The following is a 20,237-nucleotide window of genomic DNA, read 5'->3' on the forward strand; positions in this document are numbered from 1 at the left end:
ATGTTTCACCAAACAGAGACTATCACTACAAATCAAGTACATCTGATCAGCCAAGTGATCGCACTAGATCGCACAACAGCCAGATCAATAGCCATTTTTCTAGCTGCTAACCAGGGGCATTTACAAAGTCCTTAATATTATATTAACCCCCAAACATTATAAAGATACACGCTACCTAACAGGCCGTATCCTCGAATTTGCATTAGGCCTATTTGGGAAAAGTACGATAAAAGTATAACGACGACACGTCTCCCCCACGACACAGAGGAAAAAGCACCCTGCAGCCGGCCACGCAAGCTTGGAGGCTTGGGCTATTAGACTAACGTTATAGCTTTCAGACAGCTACGAACAGTACCTATTTAGTCAAATAATTGCAATTGTGGGTCTTGCCAGAAGACAGATCATTTGCGCTGTGAAACCGACATAACATCCGCATTGTTCACCAGTCTAACGTTATTTATCTTAGTAGGTGTCCAACAAAGCCAGTTGAACACTGAAACGTTACTGTTCTGGGTTCAACATCTGTCAGTTGTGGTGATGTAAGGAATCGAGCGGAATACCACTGCAATAACTGATTATTGGTCAGATCAATTAAATCATTATAGCTCATTTCACATACAAAGGCAACACAATACATTTTGCAGAAAGGGGCTGGGGATGTAGCCTACATATAGGCTAGACTACTGATCCTACTAATATGTGGCAGACTGCATGCGTAGCGCAGCGATTCAACATAATCGATGAGTTTGGAGACAGAGGGCCGTGCACCACGACTCCGTGAGCGCAGCGGTCAAGGGGCCTACTCCGGAGTCTGGAGACTAACAGGTCATGCAGTCAATAGATCTCGTTTTGAATGTTATTGTAATGCCCTCTGGTTATAATAGAATATCGCTACTGGAGCTGTTTAATCCCAAAATGCGCAATGCTTCCTGAAGTTGGGTCGGATCGAGGTGCTGGGATGATCAACATTATGTGGAGCAGATGCCACAGTGATGATAAGCCTTACACAACTTTCAGAATGTTTTGCAGAATTACAATTATTTGGAGTTGTAAATTATGAAAGGAACATAACTTGACTTAATATCTTCACCTCCACCCACCCTGAAATGTAGTCATAATTTTAGCACAGTAGCCTCTATATGCGCATCACAACGCTGCAATACAAGACCTTAGGACAAACGATTCAGTACACAGCAGGTGTGTTTGATCAAGTTAAGATCTCAATGTGAGAATAAATAAATGACAAAAACCCGCACGGGTAGGACTACGTCTTTATTTTCCGAGGTAATTGTTGCGCATACAACATGACATTAAATTAAGACATAGGCTACTTTCTCATAAAACAGGGCGGTGTTGTAACATTTATAATATCATTAGGTGACATTGGCTGCAACCTGCCCTCCAGGACCTGCACACCTCCAGAGCCCTGAAGCGCGGGACCTGGACCTCCCGAGTCCCAGTATTGGAAATGTAGTGATCTGGCTACAAGAAAAGGGGGCAAATTATAAAAGCGATTAGTAATAGCATCGTTATTTTGCATATGCAAAACAGCATAAATTACAACAATAGGCTATTTATCAGTAAGTCTACATTATATCGAATTAAGTTTGAGCGAGAGATAATCGGGAGATTCTTGTGGAGACAAACTGACTTATATCCAACTTTGACTTCGTAACGTTGCCTATTGTATTGGCCAATACAACAAAGCACGCTCACAACAGTTCTGGTAGGCTATCGCTTCGGAAACCTTACAGCACAGTTTGCACCTGGTGCAAGTAGATTTGATGCCAGGGAAGAGTACAGTATGGTGCGCTGTGTTTCTGCCATTGCACTGGAGGGCTAACGTTACCAAAAGCAAATGCATTGAGAGCTAACGTTAGCATGCTAGGATAATTAACACAGCTAGCTGACATTCCAAACATTAGGCTAGCTAACGTCAACATGCTGGATAAAGACAAATAGCTAGCTGGATCAGACAGCTTTTTAAAAACTGTTGCCAATTACAGCTAACGTTATGGTTCGTTTATCTAACATTAGCTAGGTTGGCTACTCAGACACGGAGATCATGGTGAAAACTTCCCAATATGTATGACAACCACAAATACAATTAGGCCTATAAAACGTACTAATTATATAAAATAAAGAGACTGCAACTATTCAATTATTCTCAAGATGAGAAAGGGTTCAGAGCTGCCTTACCATGTTGGATAGTAGGTGAAAAGGCGCAAAGACAGCAGGTGCGGGAGGCAGACAGGTTTCTGTTGGAGGCGGTGCAGGGGAGTGGAGGCGGGATTTTCAAACTTTAGGGTGACGTCAACAAAGGGAAAAACGTCACGAATTCGGAGTATTTTTACCCCGAGTCAAATTGGACTGAAAATGTTACGCTTCCAGTTTCTCAAAAACGACAAAACGGATATATTTAATGTTTTTATTGTGTTTCTTCAATGTCCTATTGTGCAAATAGCACGTTCAAACTCAAAAAAAGTGAAAATTACCATGTTAATCCTTTAAGACATCATCTGAACATCTCCCTGATGTTGCGTGTTTGCTGGGTTAGTTCACGGCTAGTCTTACCTACATAAGACGTCCCACAAGGACTTATGTGATTAAATATACAGTATCACTGACTTAGTATGGCAAATGATGACCCCTTTAATGGGAATGGACTGTGAGGGGTGCTTGAAGGTGCTGCAGGTGTGTGTAGTTACACTGGACGCAGACATGAGTGTGCGGGTCTTTTCTTCAGTCTGTCACCCGTTACACACCTCTCGAAGACCACGGTGGCCTTTTCTTTTTTCTAAACTCCACATTTCCACACAGCGCACCACCACTCACAACCTCAAGAGGGAGTAGAACACTGTAAAAATGTAACCCAGATGTTCATACAGGTGTGGGACTGGTACTGTAGTAAGCCTGAACTGTTAACAACTACATGTACTGCAGAAAATGTCTCCACTCATGAGGCAAATGTGATCATTATTTTGACCCGTGAGCCTTTGGTCTACAGACAAAATAAATGTTGTAGACACACCTAAGGGTTTTTGGTCTATTGCCACTTTCTGTCATTGTGATTATAAAATATTTGCTGTCTTCCATGTTTGGGCTGTTGGTTAACTCAGTCAGGCATGGGGCTCAATCTCAGGGTTGTAGGTTTGAACCCCACACCAGCCACTGCTAAGCATTTCATTGACAGAACAGAACCCATATTGATTTACATATGGCAAATGTACAAGAGTTGTTATTTTTTATTATTATTTATCAGATCATAGTATGAATACAAAATGCTGATGTCTTATTTTCTCCTGATGTCATTCAGCCTGAGGTGGTGTCATCTCTCAGAGGGATGCTGTGAAGCGCTGGCCTCAGCTCTCATCTCCTCACATCTGAGAGACCTGGACCTGAGTGACAATAAGCTGCTGGATTCAGGAGTGAAGCTGCTCTCTGCTGGACTGGGGAATCCACACTGTAAACTGGAGAAACTGAGGTCAGTATTACTGAGCATATTCATCCTGTCATTGATTGTGTTTGAATGTCTCTGTACAACAGTAACATACATTTTATATCTCTTCCCTTAAAGTAGCATGTCGAGCATGGATACTCAGCTTAAGAAATAGGCTTTCAAACAAATATGTTTCACCAAACAGAGACTATCACTACAAATCAAGTACATCTGATCAGCCAAGTGCCCAATATCAAATCAGATGTACAACCTTTAATAACACTGAGTAACATGTTTACGTTATCATAATCTGAAGACTAAAAACCATCTGATCTCTACATAAGAACATGTCTGAACAAAAGAAAGAAACCACACACTCAAGCTCTCAATACAGGGTGATTTAATTGAATGGACGAACGTTTCGGCCTTGCGGCCTTTGTCAAAGTCATACAGCACCCATGGGTGACACACCTTAAATAGTGCATGCCCCTGATTAACCAGTGACGTCAGGGGGCAGGTTATGCATTTCAACATTTTAAGATGGAAACAGTTTCATAGAATAATTTAATTTACAAATACAGTTGTAAAAAGATCAAATGCATAATCAGCTATAGTGATGATTGGTGCTGTCAGTGTATACAGTTACAGAAAGTGCACAAAGGACAGCCTCAGTAATAGAATAGGTGCATAGAATACATTACACCGATAAGATATAAAATATACAGAATATTGATATAAATTAGTTACAAGAAAGGGCAAGAAAAGCTTAAACATCAAACCCAAAAGGGCATCATATGAAGCTCAAACTGTAAACTGGAGAAACTGAGGTCAGTATTACTGAGCATATTCATCCTGTCATTGATTGTGTTTGAATGTCTCAGTACAACAGTAACATACATTTTATATCTTAAAGTAACAAACATGATTGATTACATTAAATATGATGATTCATCAAACAGAGACTATCACCACAAATCAAGCACATCTGGTCAGCCAAGTGCCCAATATGAAATAGGATTTACAGCTTTAATAACTCTGAGTGACATGTTTATGTTATCAGAATCTGAAGACTGAAAGCCATCTGATCTCTACATTAGACCATGGTGCCCTGTCTTCAAATTTACTTCCGGGGTTTAAGAATTTGATCGGAGCTCGGAATTTGGTGCCCGAGACGCAGTGGCGGCGCATGCATTTGGCATACAAGGCGATTGCCATGGACGCCGAGGCACTAGGGGCGCACAAATCTCCGCTAGCACCCCCCCCCCCCCCCCCCCCCGATCAAGAAATCTTCAAACAATTTGAATTGTCCGCTAGCACCCCCCTCCTCCCCGCTCAACAACTTGTCGGGGGCGCACTATCGTTATTTTGCAGGCCCCCAGGATTCGAAATCTAAAGTGAAGCCCTATTGAACCGCGCCATCTTGGCAAATTTGTAGTCATTTGGCTATTTCCGGTGACTTTCGTACTTGCGCAGTTGTTCTTTTCTGTCCTACGCGTGTCCACGAACAAGTTCACGTTTATGTGAAATGCAATGAAATGAAAACCGGCTTGCATATTAACCTGTTTTTGTAAAATATATCCATTGTAGACATTATTTTTTTATCCAGGCATTTTAGTTTTAACAGGTTTATTATAGCTGAACATGTTTTGTTTGCTAGTCGATGGCATTCATTCCGTTCGTGATAACGTTATTGCAGCCAGGCTAAATTCCTCCAGGGAGCCAGTGACAGGCGAGTTGAAAAGCTTCACTCCCCGCCAGCAGGAGCTTTGGCCGCAGCTACCGCATCTCGGATAACCCGCTGAGTTCGTGGCTGCTATTTCACATTCGCCCTTGATCAATCCCAATATCATTCCATGGTAATAATGAATCAATCGTTCAGATATAGGTTGGGTTCCGGTGCATAGTTGAAATGGTAGTGGGATACGGTGATAAACTGGAGTGATCATTTGACATAGCCTTTTCAAGAAATGGACAGAAACGGGATATTTTTTAGAATAACAGGAATTTATTCACATACAATGGAAAGGAGTTGATGTGTAGGCATAAAGATGAAACGATACACTGCCATTCAACAATCCACAATAATTAGCCTACATGGTTAAGTTTGGGTGTTTTCAGTCAACGTTGGCGTTGACCGCTTCTAGCTTCTATATCGATAGCCTAAGGTTAGAGAGATAAATGTAGGTTATGTTAATAAAGCTAACAATGATGTTGTAAAATGCATGCAGCACTGCTGATCTGAAAGATTGATTCATTATTACCATGGATCGGTATTGGGATTGATCAAGGGCGAGTGTGAAATAGCAGCCACGAACTCAGCGGGTTATCCGAGATGCGGTAGCAGCGACCAAAGCTCCTGCTGGCGGGGAGTGAAGCTTTTCAACTTGCCTGTCACTGGCTCCCTGGAGGAATTTAACCTGGCTGCAATAACGTTATCGCGAACGGAATGAATATCCATCTACTAGCAAACAAAACATGTTCAGCTATAATTAACCAGTTAAAACTAAGATGCCTGGGGCCTCATTTATCAAAGAACGTGTAAATTCAGGTGTAAAAGATGGCGTACAACGAAAACGAGAAAAGGGCGGACTGCCGCGTACGACGAGAATATTTACAGTACACGCTTTTCGGATCTTTCAAACATGGCGTACACGCTGCTGCCTCGATTTCTCAATGATAAATCCCACGGTGTCGTAGAAGACAGCGGACGTGCACGCGCCTCATGTTCCGCCCTCTCCACGCCCACATTCAACCATATATGGTGTTGAAGAAGTTTTGATCTTAAGTCAAAAAAGGATTTGCCAAGGTTTGCACAAAAAGGTTCAGTCAGATTTATTATGAAAACAATACGATTGCAAAAGGACCTGAGGATAAAACACAGAGTGGTTCATCAGAAAGAAGTGAAGCCAAAGCTCGTCTGGCGCAGCCTTATATGTGCTCAATACAAGGATGTGACGCTAGCAGACATTTGGTTGGCTGACCCATCTATACACGTCATAATAAGGTGACGGACATCAAACAGTGGTCGAGGGATGCAAAGAAAAACGCGGTACACTTTGAATATAGACAAAGGAACAATGGCCTGAGCCAGGACGGGAAGGTTGAGGTGTGAGGCCTTCCTGTCCTGGTGAGGATACAACGACAGCGGTGTCTGTCTTAAAAAAGAAGTGGGGAAGACAGAGGTTCAGGAGGTGTTAATGGTGGAATTACAAGAGAGAGAGAGAACAAAGGTTTAAAGTGTTTAGAATAGCAAAAGGCAGGGGACTGGATCAATAGGTTTTAAGAACAAAAAGCTGAGATCTGAAAAGTCTTGAGGCCAGTTGTAAATTCTATGACAATGGTCAAAACTATGACAGTGCACAACGTGGTTCCCCGGAAGGAACCGACATAATATAGCGTGGAGCAAAGGCAAGACGATTACATTTATGGAAAAACGCGGAAAGAAGAGAAACATTTCGGAGACAGAGGAAAAAAATCATCTTCGGAAGGTATTTGTACTAGCCTACCTTTGTCTGACTGCTCCTACAGTTTAGGTAGCCTACTGTATGTTTCGTGCATCCTGTATTTGGCGTAGGCTACACGGACATTCTGTATTATGTGGCTGTGAGGAAAGCAAACATTCCAAACATTCTGTGGTAGGCTATGATTGATTTAGGACCCAAAACAGGGAACGATAACACAGATGATCACTTCACAATGTTAGACCACATTAAACATTTTCCCCTCTGGGAAATTAAGACTCATCTAAATCACCGGTAAATCACACTTAAGCATTTATTTGGCTGCCAACAGAAAAACATATCAAATGAATATGGCTACATAATGAAATGTTTAATGCATAATAAAGTTTACAGACAAACTCAAAAAAAATGACTGAAATTGTTTCTCCAGACTCTGACGTGGGGTGGGACTCAGAGGAGGGGGAGTCTGCAGTGGTCCTTGACCTGACAGTCGTGCCCCCGCCGTTTGCAGCCTCCACCTCCAGCGCCACGTCCTCCAGTGCCTCCAGCGCGCCGGCCTCCACCTCCAGTGCCATCTCCAGCGCCTCCGTCTCCACCGCCCACGCCTCCACCTCCGGCTGCCAGCGTCCCTGCCTCAAGGGTCCCTGAGGGAAACCGTCTGGGCTTCCTCTCAGACGCTGTGCTGGAGGCCCAGACGGGGACCCTAGAGGCCCAGAGGGACATGGCAGAAGGGATTGGGGGCAGTTGTGCAGCAGTTGGGGGAGGTCACCACACTACACCACCAGAGCCAACAGGACATCCTCACTGCACTTCCTTCCCTCACACATGCTGTCACGGACCTCACACAGTCACTCACTACCACACTCACGGACCTCACACATTCACTCACAAACGCACTCACACACCTCACACAGTCACTCACCAACAGACAATAAAATGGTAACAATGTGAACCTTACTTGTTTGTGTCTTCATAGCTGGCGTATGACCTCAGCGCGGGCGCTTTGGCCCCGCTGGTAACCCTCATGACGGGGAGGGGGCTGAGGGCTTGGGTCCTCATTTTGTGGTGGGGTCTTGACTGGTTCTCATTCTTATCAGCTTTGAATATGTATCTTGGCAAACATAACACAGGATGATGTACAAGGAGGGGACAGATACCTAGTGAAAGTACTATTGGTTGCTAGTAAAAAGACAATAACGAGGGCTTGGTATAAGGTGGAACCCCCAACCAAGGAGCAGTGGCTGGGTGTTGTGGAGGAGATTTATGCTATGGAGAAGTTCACGCATGCATTGAGGATGCAGGAAGGAAAGTTTGAAGGGAGATGGGAAAAATGGATGGATTATAGAAGGAAGTGTGATGATACCACTAATATTGAAATTGTAATATTTGAGTAAGAGAAAATAGCTGCATTGTGACTTGATGGAAGTAGCCATAAGCTGTTATTGTTAGTTTTTATTGTTTTTTGTTTTATTGTATTGTTGTTGTATGGATGGAAAATGCTAATAAAGAGTAAAAAAGAATATGTATCTTGGCATATGCACTCACTAACAAGACAGCCGTCATGCGCAGCGCCTGCCTCCAGTCTAGCCCCTACCCTGCTGTGCGCCAGGATGAATGAGTCATGCGTGGAGCCAGGCCACCGTGCCACTACACTTGTGATGAGCATGTCGGCGTCACATATGATTTGGGTATTTATAGTGTGCACATTTTTGCGATTCACATAGACGTATTCATTCACTGATGGTGCCCTTATCAATATGTGGGTGCAGTCGCCATCGCCGCCACCTCTTTGGAGTTCTATCTCGGCCAGTAGGCCGAGTAGCGCCGGATTCATTTAGGTTCGCAATACGCACAGGAGGACTGTCATTTACATGCTTACCAAACAGCAAACGGGTCCACATGGTCACATATTAATGACAAACATATTGGTCAACTACTGCCATTTGATGGAGTGCCTGCATTAGGTGTGTGACAGAAAGGTTTGGGACAGCGCATAAGTTCAGTTTGGGGAACAAATTCATATCGGACCATTAATGAGCCGGTGTAGTATATTTTTATACTGTATTATACTGTATTACATCAATCATCTGTATTACTCTCATGTAGTAATCATTTTATTAAGAATAATGAATAAACTTCACTTTAGGTGGAACTGTGTTAACTTAAGGAGTTTAACAGGTCAGTTACAACAGATGTCCTGTCCTGAGTCAGCATTCCTTTGTCCCTGAGTCAATAAAGATAGTAGATGGTTGTCTTGGAAGTCAGTTAGCCTACAGTTTGTAACGCGATCCTGTGAGGTAGAACTTAATTGTCTTGACAGTCAAATTTGCTGTTGCTATAAGGAACTTCTGATAAATAAGGAGAATAAGTTAAATTATTTAATTAAGACGCATAGTTTGCGTTGACTTGTTCAGGTCTAGAAACTGATAAAAGACACATAGTTTGTGTGAGATCTGTTCAAAATCCAACGCACATTTGATGGTGCGTGGTTCGTTATGTTCAGGTCTGAAAGACGCATACGTTTAGTGAAGACTTGAGCTTAGTGAAGTTCAATGTCTATAAAGAAAGCCAGTTAAATTAAATGCATACGTTTGCATATTAGTGTAGAGAAAAGGAAATTGAGGTACTGTGTGTGCGCAGGCTAAAACCGGAGCCCTGCGTGTGTCTTGTTAAAGTGTGTTTGGCCGTCTGCTATGTTCTGTGTCTTTCATGTTCCTTGTAACTGTCTAGTAGGTCCATTGTATATTTGAGATTAGTTTAATGTAGATATTACTTGTTGAATATTTCTGTGTAGTCACAAGAACCTGGATGTGAGAGGGAAGGGAGATCCTTTTGTTCTCTCTCCCACGTGAGTGGCTATGCGTGTGTGCCCTTTGATCTTTTGTGTGTGGAGACACATGGGCTGTGTCGGTGTGAGAGGAGAGCGTGTGTTGCGTCTTTTGTGTCTTGAGTAAAGTTTTGTGTTTGTTGGTTGGATCCATTGTATGTTTGAAAGTTGAGTTAATGTAAATACTATTTGCTGGTATTTCTGTTTAACTGTCCTGTATGGGTGAGGCCGCATGTCCGTTCATGCAGCTGAATTCCTTAGCCCCAATAAAACCGCTGTGAAAGGGGGGTCAGTGAAACGCATTCACGGGCCTATTAAGGGGGGTTGTGCTGTCTTGTGCGGACAGTGAAGTCAATTGTATGTCTTTCTCTCCCTATCTATCTATCTTTATCTCTCTCTTTTTCTCATTCCTTTCTCTGTCTTTCCTGTCTTTAGAAATTAGGGAAAGATAATTCATCCAGTGGGTCGTGCAGTGTATTGGGACGACTGGATTAGAATTATTAATTTATAAATTCATAAGTGGATGCTGAATCTGGGCCAGGTGGACACTGATCGAGACATCGGTTACTCAGCACTCAAACCCTAGCAGCAATCCACTAGTCAATCATACCCTTTATTAATGAAACCCTTCTTCAATCTTCATACATTGAGGAGGGGTGTAGCTAATCTATATTTTAGGGATATGAAGAAATCTTTCATCCTTCTCACCTCTGTTGTCCAATGTCGCCCACTAGTGGTTGTTATAGTGCAAGTATAATATATTAGGTTGTTTAATGCTGCCATCCAGTGTTTACTATTATACATGACAGTCTTTTGATTTTTATAATAATGGGTTGAGATGGCAAATTATTTTTTAATTATCATTGCTTTGTGATTAATTGTTATTTCCCCTTTGAGTAAATCTGTTTGCAGTTATATCCGGAATAGTTTTTGTCCTTACCAGACCATCCATCTCAGACCATCCATCCATCCATCTATGAGGGACTTCTTTGCAAAAACCATCCATCGCCTGTACTGAAAAGTAAGCCTGAATTGCTGATTAATGCTCATTGATTGAAGTAAATTGTCCATCTGATTTAATTGTTTTGAGTGGTTGCTATGCATTTGAGGCTTGGTGTTTTATGATAAGGTGATTGATTGGTTTGGTTACTTGATATGATAGGATAAATGGTTAGTTTATTAATTGATTAATTATTCAATATTTTATTGATTATTTGATTAATTATTTATAGTTATTCAACTTTTTATTATTATAAGTATTATCTTCTTCTTCTTCTTCATCCGCTTATCCGGGGTCGGGTCGCGGAGGCAGCAGCTCCAGCAGGGGGCCCCAGACATCCCTTTCCCTAGCAGCATCAACCAGCTCTGCCTGGGGAATCTTTAGCCGCTCACAGGCCAGTGCGGAGATGTAGTCCCGTCACCTAGTCCTGGGTCTACCCCGCGGCCTCCTCCCAGCCGGACACGCCTGGAACACCTCCCTAGGGAGGCGCCCAGGAGGCATCCTCGCTAGATGCCCGAACCACCTCAACTGGCTCCTTTCGACGCAAAGGAGCAGCGGCTCTACTCCGAGTCTCTCCCGGATGACTGAACTTCTCACCCGATTTCTCAGGGAGACCCCAGCCGCCCTCTGGAGAAAACTCATTTCGGCCGCTTGTATCAGTGATCTCGTTCTTTCGGTCATGACCCATCCTTCATGACCATAGGTGAGGGTGGGGACGAAGATAGACCGGTAGATCGAGAGCTTTGCCTTTTGGCACAGCTCTCTTTTCGTCACAACAGTGCGGTAAAGCGACTGCAGAACCGCACCAGCTGCTCCGATTCTCCGGCCAAACTCCCTCTCCATGGTTCCCTCACTCGTGAACAAGACCCCCAGATACTTGAACTCCTTCACTTGGGGTAAGGACTAATTTCCTACTCGGAGCGGACAGGCCACCGGTTTCCTGCTGAGAACCATGGCCTCAGATTTAGAAGTGCTTATTCTCATCCCAGCCGCTTCACACTCAGTTGCGAACCTATCCAGAGAGTGCTGGAGGTCGCAGGCAGCTGATGCCATCAGGACCACATCATCTGCAAAAAGCAGTGACGTGATCCCCAGCTCACCGAACTGCAAACCCACCTCCTCACGGCTACGCCTCAATATCCTGTCCATGAAAATCACAAACAGGATTGGTGACAAAGCGCAGCCCTGGCGGAGGCCAACCCCCACCGGAAAGGAAGACGACTTACTGCCGAGGATCCGGACACAGCTCTCGCTCTGGGTGTACAGGGATTGGATGGCCCTAAGTAGGGACCCCCTCACCCCATACTCCCGCATAACCCTCCACAAGACCTCTTGAGGGACCCGGTCGTAAGCCTTCTCCAGGTCCACAAAACACATGTAGACAGGTTGGGCAAACTCCCAAGCCCCCTCCAAGATCCTTGCGAGAGTGAAGAGCTGGTCGGTAGTTCCACGACCAGGACGAAATCCGCATTGTTCCTCTTCGATCTGAGGTTCGACTATCGACCGGACCCTCCTTTCCAGCACCTTGGAGTAAACTTTCCCTTGGAGGCTGAGTAATGTGATGCCTCTATAATTCGCACACACCCTCTGGTCCCCTTTTTTGAATATTGGGACCACCACCCCAGTCTGCCACTCCTTCGGCACTGACCCAGACTTCCACGCAATGTTACAGAGGCGTGTCAACCAAGACAGCCCCTCTACACCCAGCGCCTTCAGCATTTCTGGGCGGATCTCATCAGTCCCTGGGGCTCTGCCACTGTGGAGTTGTTTGACTACCTCAGTGACCTCCTCCAAGGAAATTGACGACCCCCCATCATCTTCCGGCTCTGCCTTGATCGTAGAGGGTGGATTAGTCGGGTTCAGGAGTTCCTCAAAGTGCTCCTTCCAACGCTCAACAACCTCCTCAGTTGAGGTCAGCAGTGTCCCCTCCTTGCTGTATACAGCTTGGATGGTCCCCCGCTTTCCCTTCCTGAGGTGTCTGATGGTCTTCCAGAAACACTTTGGTGCCGACCGAAAGTCCTTCTCCATGGTTTCTCCGAACTCCTCCCACACCTGCTGCTTTGCCTTGGTCACAGCCGAAGCCGCAGCCCTCCGGGCCAGTCGATACCCTGCAACTGTTTCTGGGGTCTTCCGGGCTAACATATCCCGGAAGGCCTCCTTCTTCAGTCGGACGGCTTCCCTGACCACCGCTGTCCACCACGGTGTCCGAGGGTTACCGCCCCTTGAGGTACCTATGGCCCTCAGGCCACAGCTCCCAGCCGCAGCTTCAGCAATGGAGGCTTTGAACACTGACCACTCATGCTCGATGTCCCCAACCTCCACAGGGATGCCTGAGAAGCTCCGCTGGAGGTGGCAATTGAAATCTCTCCGGACAGGCTCTTCCTCCAGACGTTCCCAGTTCACCCTCACTACACGCTTGGGTTTTCCAGGTCTGTCCAGAAGCTTCCCCCGCCATCGAAACCAGCTCACCACCAGATGGTGATCAGTGGACAGCTCTGCCCCTCTCTTTACCTGAGTGTCCAAAACATATGGCCTCAGATCAGACGATACAATAACGAAATCGATCATCGACCTTCGGCCTAAGGTGTTCTGATGCCAGGTGTACTTGTGGGCATCCTTGTGTTCGAACATGGTGTTTGTTATGGACAAACTGTGACTTGCACAGAAGTCCAACAACAAAACACCACTCGGGTTCAGATCGTAATTATAAGTATTATATATATAATAATTCTACTTGATATTGGATATAAGTGGTTTTGATGGTGTTTAATTGTTAAATGGATGTAGATGGTTTGGTGTTGAACTGTGGTTCTTGAGTGATTGGTGGTCTGTTTGATATCTGGTTTAGAGGTGTCTTGGTTGTTTTTGATAGAATAAACATCAGTTAGTGGGTTTGCTTTAGTAGAGAGGTATTTACATAGATACACATATTACGCTGTGCATATTGTGTGTGTGTGGAGGGAAAGGATTGTGAGTGGACGGACAGTAGGACTCAACTTGCTGACAGGCAAAGTGGTGTGGACATTTTGATGTCTACGTCAAATCTTTTTTATTTTAATTTATTATTTTCTGGCATACAGCGATTAATGATGAGGGGATTGTCTTCTGGTGCACAATACCTAAGCTTGTGTCAAATCAGGCCTGGTGGTTTTTAATTTGTAAAAATTAAAAGTGCTTAAAGAGGCCGATCACTCCCTGTGCTGAAGACTAGGGTTGAGTTGAGCAAGATTAGATCTGGTTAGGAAGTTTAGTCAGAGCAAGAAGTGTCCCATGTCCGTGAGTGATTGAGTGTTCATTTCTTTATTAATTACATAATTGATAAAGCTTCATTTTTATGGTGTTAGATTCTTAAGAGGTTTATTAATAGTTTGAATTGTTAACAGTTTATCAAATTGTGAGGATTCTAAACAGTCTTGACGCTGTTCAGTAAAGTGGGACGGACACAGAAAACAGCATTGGAAGCAGTAATCATAGCTCAAACTGAAATAAAGGAAGTCAACAGCACGACGGACAAGCTGCAGAGTGAAATTGATGCTCTGTTCTCCCACATGAATTTAGTTTTGACTTCGCATCCTTGTGACATCAAGAGGGAATCTACTACGGCTTATTCACAGTTACTTGTGCTAAACACTGAGGGAAGATATGTCATCAAAGATGATAATGACGACATTATGAAGACGGGAAATGCCAGATCGACCATCACTACCCATCCTGATGGGAAGTGCAAAACCAGGAAGTTAGCTCAGTCTCTGACACCAGCTGAAAAGAAGAAGAAGAAGATAAACAAAAAGGGAAAGTGTGGAAGCGACAGTGACTCTTCTGAAGATGAAGGAGTGAATATTGGAGGATATGATGAAAGTATTAGAAGGATTATGGCATGTGCTGAATAGAAAGAAAGGAAGCGTTGCTAATGAAACAGACTCTAGTAGTAGAAGTAGTGAAGAAGTGAATGAGGAGTCTGACTCGAATGAAGATGATACAACGTGGACCAAGGACGTACCAGTGGAAGTAGAATTGAAGGAAATGAGGAAGTAGAATTGAAGGTAATGAGGAAGTAGTTTAAGGAAATTAGGAAGTAGTTGAAGGAACAAGATGCAGAGCTGAAGAAGAAACTCTCACAAAGTCAGCTATTGGATGAAAAATGGAAAGTAATGGAGAAGGAACAAGCTATTGTTTTGCAGAATGAACAATCACAAATTCAACGACAACCAATGATGCAATCTTCACTCCCGTTCCCTGTTTTCCAGCAGCCTCAGACATGGAGAGGTGTGGAAGAGGCTTTATTATTCATTCTGAAGAATTCAAAACCAATTAGAAAAAAAAAAAAAAAAAAAGGGGGGGGGTGAAGAGGAAGTCGAGTATGTCATTGGACAGATGCCATCAGCTCCAAGCAATGTCAAGAGTCATGTCATCAGGGGATGATGAGTTACAAGCTCAACCTAGAGGGTTAAGACCAGCCAGGACGAAGAAGAAGAAAAACCCCGATGGCAGGAGGACTATGTCACCTAGTCCACAGGTGTGTCTTCACTGTCAGGAGGTGCAATGGGAAAATCTAGAGATTAGATTAGGAATTCTGGTCTATCCCTGTTTGGATGAGTCACCGAGATCAATCACAGAAAGAAGATCAGGGACACAATGCCAGTACCTGAGTCAATGACTTCTGGACTTATGACTACAGCCATACTTAAGACTAAGACAAAGACAGTTACTATTAGGACTGTACTTGAATCAGAAACTCCCGGTATAACTCAAGAAACTACAGAGACTCCAATAATATCAATGAAGATTGACATTCCAACTGACAAAACTGAAACCCCAGCAATGAAGACAGAAGTGGTAGAGACTGCAACTCAAAGAGACACTAATAGAATAATTGAAGGTGAACTTGCGGAGGATGAGGATGACTATGTGAGTGGAATTGGAAGTATTGAAGAGGAACAAGCTCAAACATTTGGAAGCCAAATAGGGAAAAGATAAACTAGGAGAGTGCTTAAGGGAAAAGACTCAAATGGGACTGTTTCAAGGAAAACTCCTTCTACTACAAGACGAGCATCTCATTGCATAACAGATATACTGATGAAACAAGCAATGAAAAACATCTGGTACCAATGGTTGAACTATACAGGGCAAACTAACAAGAAAGAAAATTGCTATATGTGCTCCAAGGCCAAAGAAAGCACATTGATAGTGATGAACACTCAATTCAGCTGGAAAAACTGTGTAAAGCTAAAGAGAGCCTGGTTGAAGAAGATGAAAGGACCAAAAAACTTTGATCAACTTGGACGCCCATCTGGTACATTTAAAGCAATTGACTTCGCACCACTCTGCGAAGCGGAATGTTTGCAACTCCTGGGATCAAAAGAATACTACGACAATACAGTGATGAAGGGCCAGAGAGTACTTGATTTGACAGGACTGACAGAATCTGTGAAAAGTATGGAAGAATGATGTACAGCTCTGGACGTTCGAGTAGATGCTCAACTAGGAACGAAACCCGCCAAGACTGAATTGAAATTAGTGGGTCATTTTGAATGTTTTGAAAGAGCAGGAACTGAACATGTAGGTATGTTGCCTACCAAGTTCTGTGAAACTATATGGGACATTTCTCACAAAGATAAAGGTGCATATACAGTTGAAGCCTTCGACTGTGCGCCCAAAAAAGGAAGACTGAAACAGGTACCAGCAGAAGTATTGAAGAAGGGGAAGCAGACTGCACCCCCACCAAATGTTTGTCCTTACCACTGTTGAGGAATTTACATCCAAACACCTTAAACCTTTGTCCTCTCACTTCTCTTGTAATTCATCACCTCCAAATATTCACATAGCTGTGCTAACATACAAAATGGCTTCCAGAGAGGCCATCTGTCTACAACAGAATAACCATCCTTTGTCATCCTTTGTCCCCAAATTGCCGCCTTTTTCTCATGTCACATGTCTGTACTCTTGGCCACGCCTGCCATTTCATATGACGTACAATGCAGTAGCCAATCACATCCTGGAAGGACCTTACCTGTGGTTTGACTGCATATAAGGCACAGCAAAAGACCAAACGGGCACTTCGCCGAATAAACCACCCTTGTTGCGTTGTTCGGGAAGTCCTTGCGCTCGTATGTTTTTCACAATAAACCAGACTTAACCTTTTGAACGAATCTTGGTAAATCCTTTTGACTAGATCAGTTATTTTACTATTACAGTTGGCGACGCGGATGAAAATGGGAGGACTGCCTGCGTGTTGCTTCGGGATTCCAGTGGATGAACTGGTATAGACAGACGTGTCGGTCCATATGGGCTTGGAAAATCAATCTTCTCTCTTGCGCCAGAGCGCACGCTGAGATTATTTCCTCAGTTCTTCCACTGGATTCTTGAAGCTCACAGGTACGTTTAAACGAACCCTCTTATGGTTCTGAGTTGTATTTGCCTTGTTTTAATTTCGGATTGTGTTGGTCTGGCGTGTTCTGAAAACAAAAGCCCCGCGGGGGGGGAGTTGGGTGTTTCCTACCGAGGGTAGGGCGCTCGTTGTTGTTGATGTTTCGTTTCAGAACGATTACCAACTAGCTTAAGCCTCATTGTTGATGTTTCGTTTCAGAACGATTACCAACTAGCTTAAGCCCCGTTGTTGATGTTTCGTGTTAGCACGATTGCCAACTAGCTTCGAAGTGATTGTTGATGTTTCGTTTTAGAACGATTACCAACAGATGTAGCTACGGGAGTGATTGGTGTTTCCAATCCGCGTTTTTTGGAGAAACGTTTTCCCCTTTGATCCCGGGTGGTTTGGTAAACCTAAACGAGTTTTAGCTTTGACCAAGTGGCTGGTGCAGCCGAGCAAGCATATGTTTTTTTGCTTGTCGTAAACGTGGGCCTGTGTGTTCGTCCTGTGTTCGTCCTCTTTGTTCGTTCTTTGTGTTCTGCGTCCCTGCACTTAAGCGGTGTTCGGGTTGTTGTTTACTGTTTGAGCTTCGGCTCTTGCCTTGTATTGTTTGTTAAGCGCGCCATTGATCCAGGTAAAGTATTGTAAGTATTTTGTACAATCTTTAGACTGTTAAATTCGTAACTGCTAGATTTCCATTAGGCTAGCTGGTTGTCTGGGAGACAAAAGGAAACAACAACTACTACTCCGCTCTCCCGGTGATCCGCCATCGAGCCAGAGGGAGAACAAAGCATGAGTTGCTGGGTGAGTTAATTAGCGGTTTAATGTGTCTTTGTTTCTTTCGAAATTGTATTCTTTCCCGCCGTGAGTTAACTATAAGGTTTCCTTTCATTGCTGTTTTGGGGTTTTAGGCTGCGTCGTGTTTATTAGGGATTTGTTTCAGTATAGCTTTTATTAAACTTAAATTTCCCCGCGCACGCCCACATACAACATCCGGGTCTTACATGCAACATTTTGGGAGCACCACTAGGTGTCCCTGTAACACCGGCTACTAACATATGCCTATATGTAACAGGTTAAGGGAAAAGCCTGTTAATTCTATAGACTGGTCTGCTTTTAAGATTTGGGAGAGAGTAGCACGAGAGGGTTTTTTAGATCAGGAAGGAAAGATAAGGAGGTTCAGCAGACTGTCTCTCCGCCATTTCCCCAGCAGAATAACTCTGATTTAAAATTAGATTTTTCCCCCTCGACTCGTTGCTCCGTGCTCACACCCAACCAGGCTGTTCTAACCCCCTTTTTCATGCTCCCGCCATTAGCCACGCCCCTTCTCTCTCCCCTCTACAATACGAGTTAAGCGCGCCCCTTTCTACGAGGTATTCGTCCGAACAAGAACAGGTTTTGAATAGGTGTTTGAGTTTAGGATATGAGACAGCGCTGAGGGCTGTTCTCTTTCGATGGGGCTATGTGCTAGTAACCTCTGGCCCCCGATTTGCTTTGTTGCTGTGTGATGATTTTGGTTATTTGTATGTGTTTAATGTTTTTGTTAAATATCTCATGTTTATAGTTTGAGGCACATTCATCGGGGCGGAGTGTTTTTCTGAGTGTTTTACAGACAACTGTCGTTCCGGGAGTGATGGGTGAGTGCCGAACCAGGAGACGACACAGGACCGGAGGTGGAGATAGAGGTTACCGGCCTGTTCCTCTACAGATGGGCGACCTGTGGTTCGTGGGATGCAGGGCCAACGCCATGTCACCGACTCACCGTGAGCGACAGATAAGTATGACATAGGGAAGAGACCATTTTGTCCGAAGCGGTGCCCAATACTCTGTCCTCAAATGCAGAAGAGGGAAGTTTTAGATATACAATTTTAATAATTAGCTATACAAATAAAGTTTTGATTGATTGATTGATGTTTTATTAATTGTAAATTAAGCGAGTTCATTTTAGTGTCATTTTATTTGAGTGATGCATTTTTTTCCCCCATCTCTGTTTTATCCTGACTTCAGGAAATTTGTTTCTACCCTTAGGGGGGTGTTATTTTGTTGAGACGAGAATGTGTTTATTTTATTTTATTTCATAAAATCGCAAGAGAAATTCTAGAGCCAAATCCAATTGCCTTGATCATGACTGGGGACTGGGCGTGTTAAAGTCATTCTAACACTGCCCCTGATGTCACTGTAGGCTACTGCAGAGCCTAGATCCCTGCTACTGTCCGATTCGGTAAATGGACAAAAGCTAGATTCCCCACTGACAAACTACATAGACTGACGAACCGACTGGCTCTAATGACACTTGAACAGACACCCTGTTTAAGTTTTCCTGACTGAATAACAACATTTTTCCCCAAAGCAGGAGCTTGCACTTAACCATGTTTCTGAGTATCTCCAACAGACTGCTGATAACCGTTCCTGACCAAAGAGGGGAACAGGGAGACCAGACCAGAGGACTCAAAGAGGGGAACAGGGAGACCAGACCAGAGGACTCAAAGAGGGGAACAGGGAAACCAGTCCAGAGGACTCTTCTTTTGCTCTTCTGTTTTGTCTCTGTTGTCTCTCTCATCTGTGGATCCACAGATGGAGCACTTCATCAGCCTGTACTGGGGGAGCGGGAGCGCCGAGGTGGCCCTCCAGCAGCACGACCCGGGCCGGCCCTACGTGGAGCAGTACCGTGTGGACCGGGCTCAGTTCAAGAGCCTGTACGTGCTGCTGGCGCCCTGGCTGTGTGGGGTCCACACGGACACCGTGTCCCACCGCACCTTCACCCTGCTGAACCAGGACAGGGACTCCCTCCTCACCTTCCGAGAGCTCGCTGGCTGACCGCTCTATGTAGACCTGCCCAATGGGGAGACAAGAGACTACCAGGAGCAGATGAGCAGCCTGAGAACAGGCCAGAAAACATGGAAGAGAAGTAGATGTTGCGGGGTGAACCTACCCGTCAAAGATGGAACAATCAGCACCAGGACATTCTGGCCTGTGTGGAATAGCTGTCAAAAGTAGCTGAGAGGACGGTCCATGCAGCCGAACCAGAGATCTCAAGAGCAATCGGAGAGTGACCTTGACAGTCACCGCCACACTGTCCTCTCCTCTGATGAGCAATCGGAGAGTGACCTTGACAGTCACCGCCACACTGTCCTCTCCTCTGA

The 20,237-nt window shown here is 44.4% G+C and overlaps 1 protein-coding gene across 1 annotated transcript in view; it reads left to right on the forward strand.

The window, feature by feature from the left end:
- LOC311321594 (NACHT, LRR and PYD domains-containing protein 14-like) overlaps positions 1-20,237 on the forward strand; it is a gene marked incomplete at both ends in the record, with an annotated part of 74,542 nt that overhangs the window by 52,197 nt on the left and 2,108 nt on the right. Inside the window, one exon of the mRNA XM_084453587.1 lies at positions 3,317-3,484. Within this exon, the coding sequence (XP_084309713.1) occupies positions 3,317-3,484 (168 nt within the window). The remainder of the gene's footprint in view (positions 1-3,316; positions 3,485-20,237) is intronic.

This window comes from Borostomias antarcticus, assembly GCF_949987555.1.
Source record: "Borostomias antarcticus genome assembly, chromosome: 19".
Taxonomy (NCBI): Eukaryota; Metazoa; Chordata; class Actinopteri; order Stomiiformes; family Stomiidae; genus Borostomias; species Borostomias antarcticus.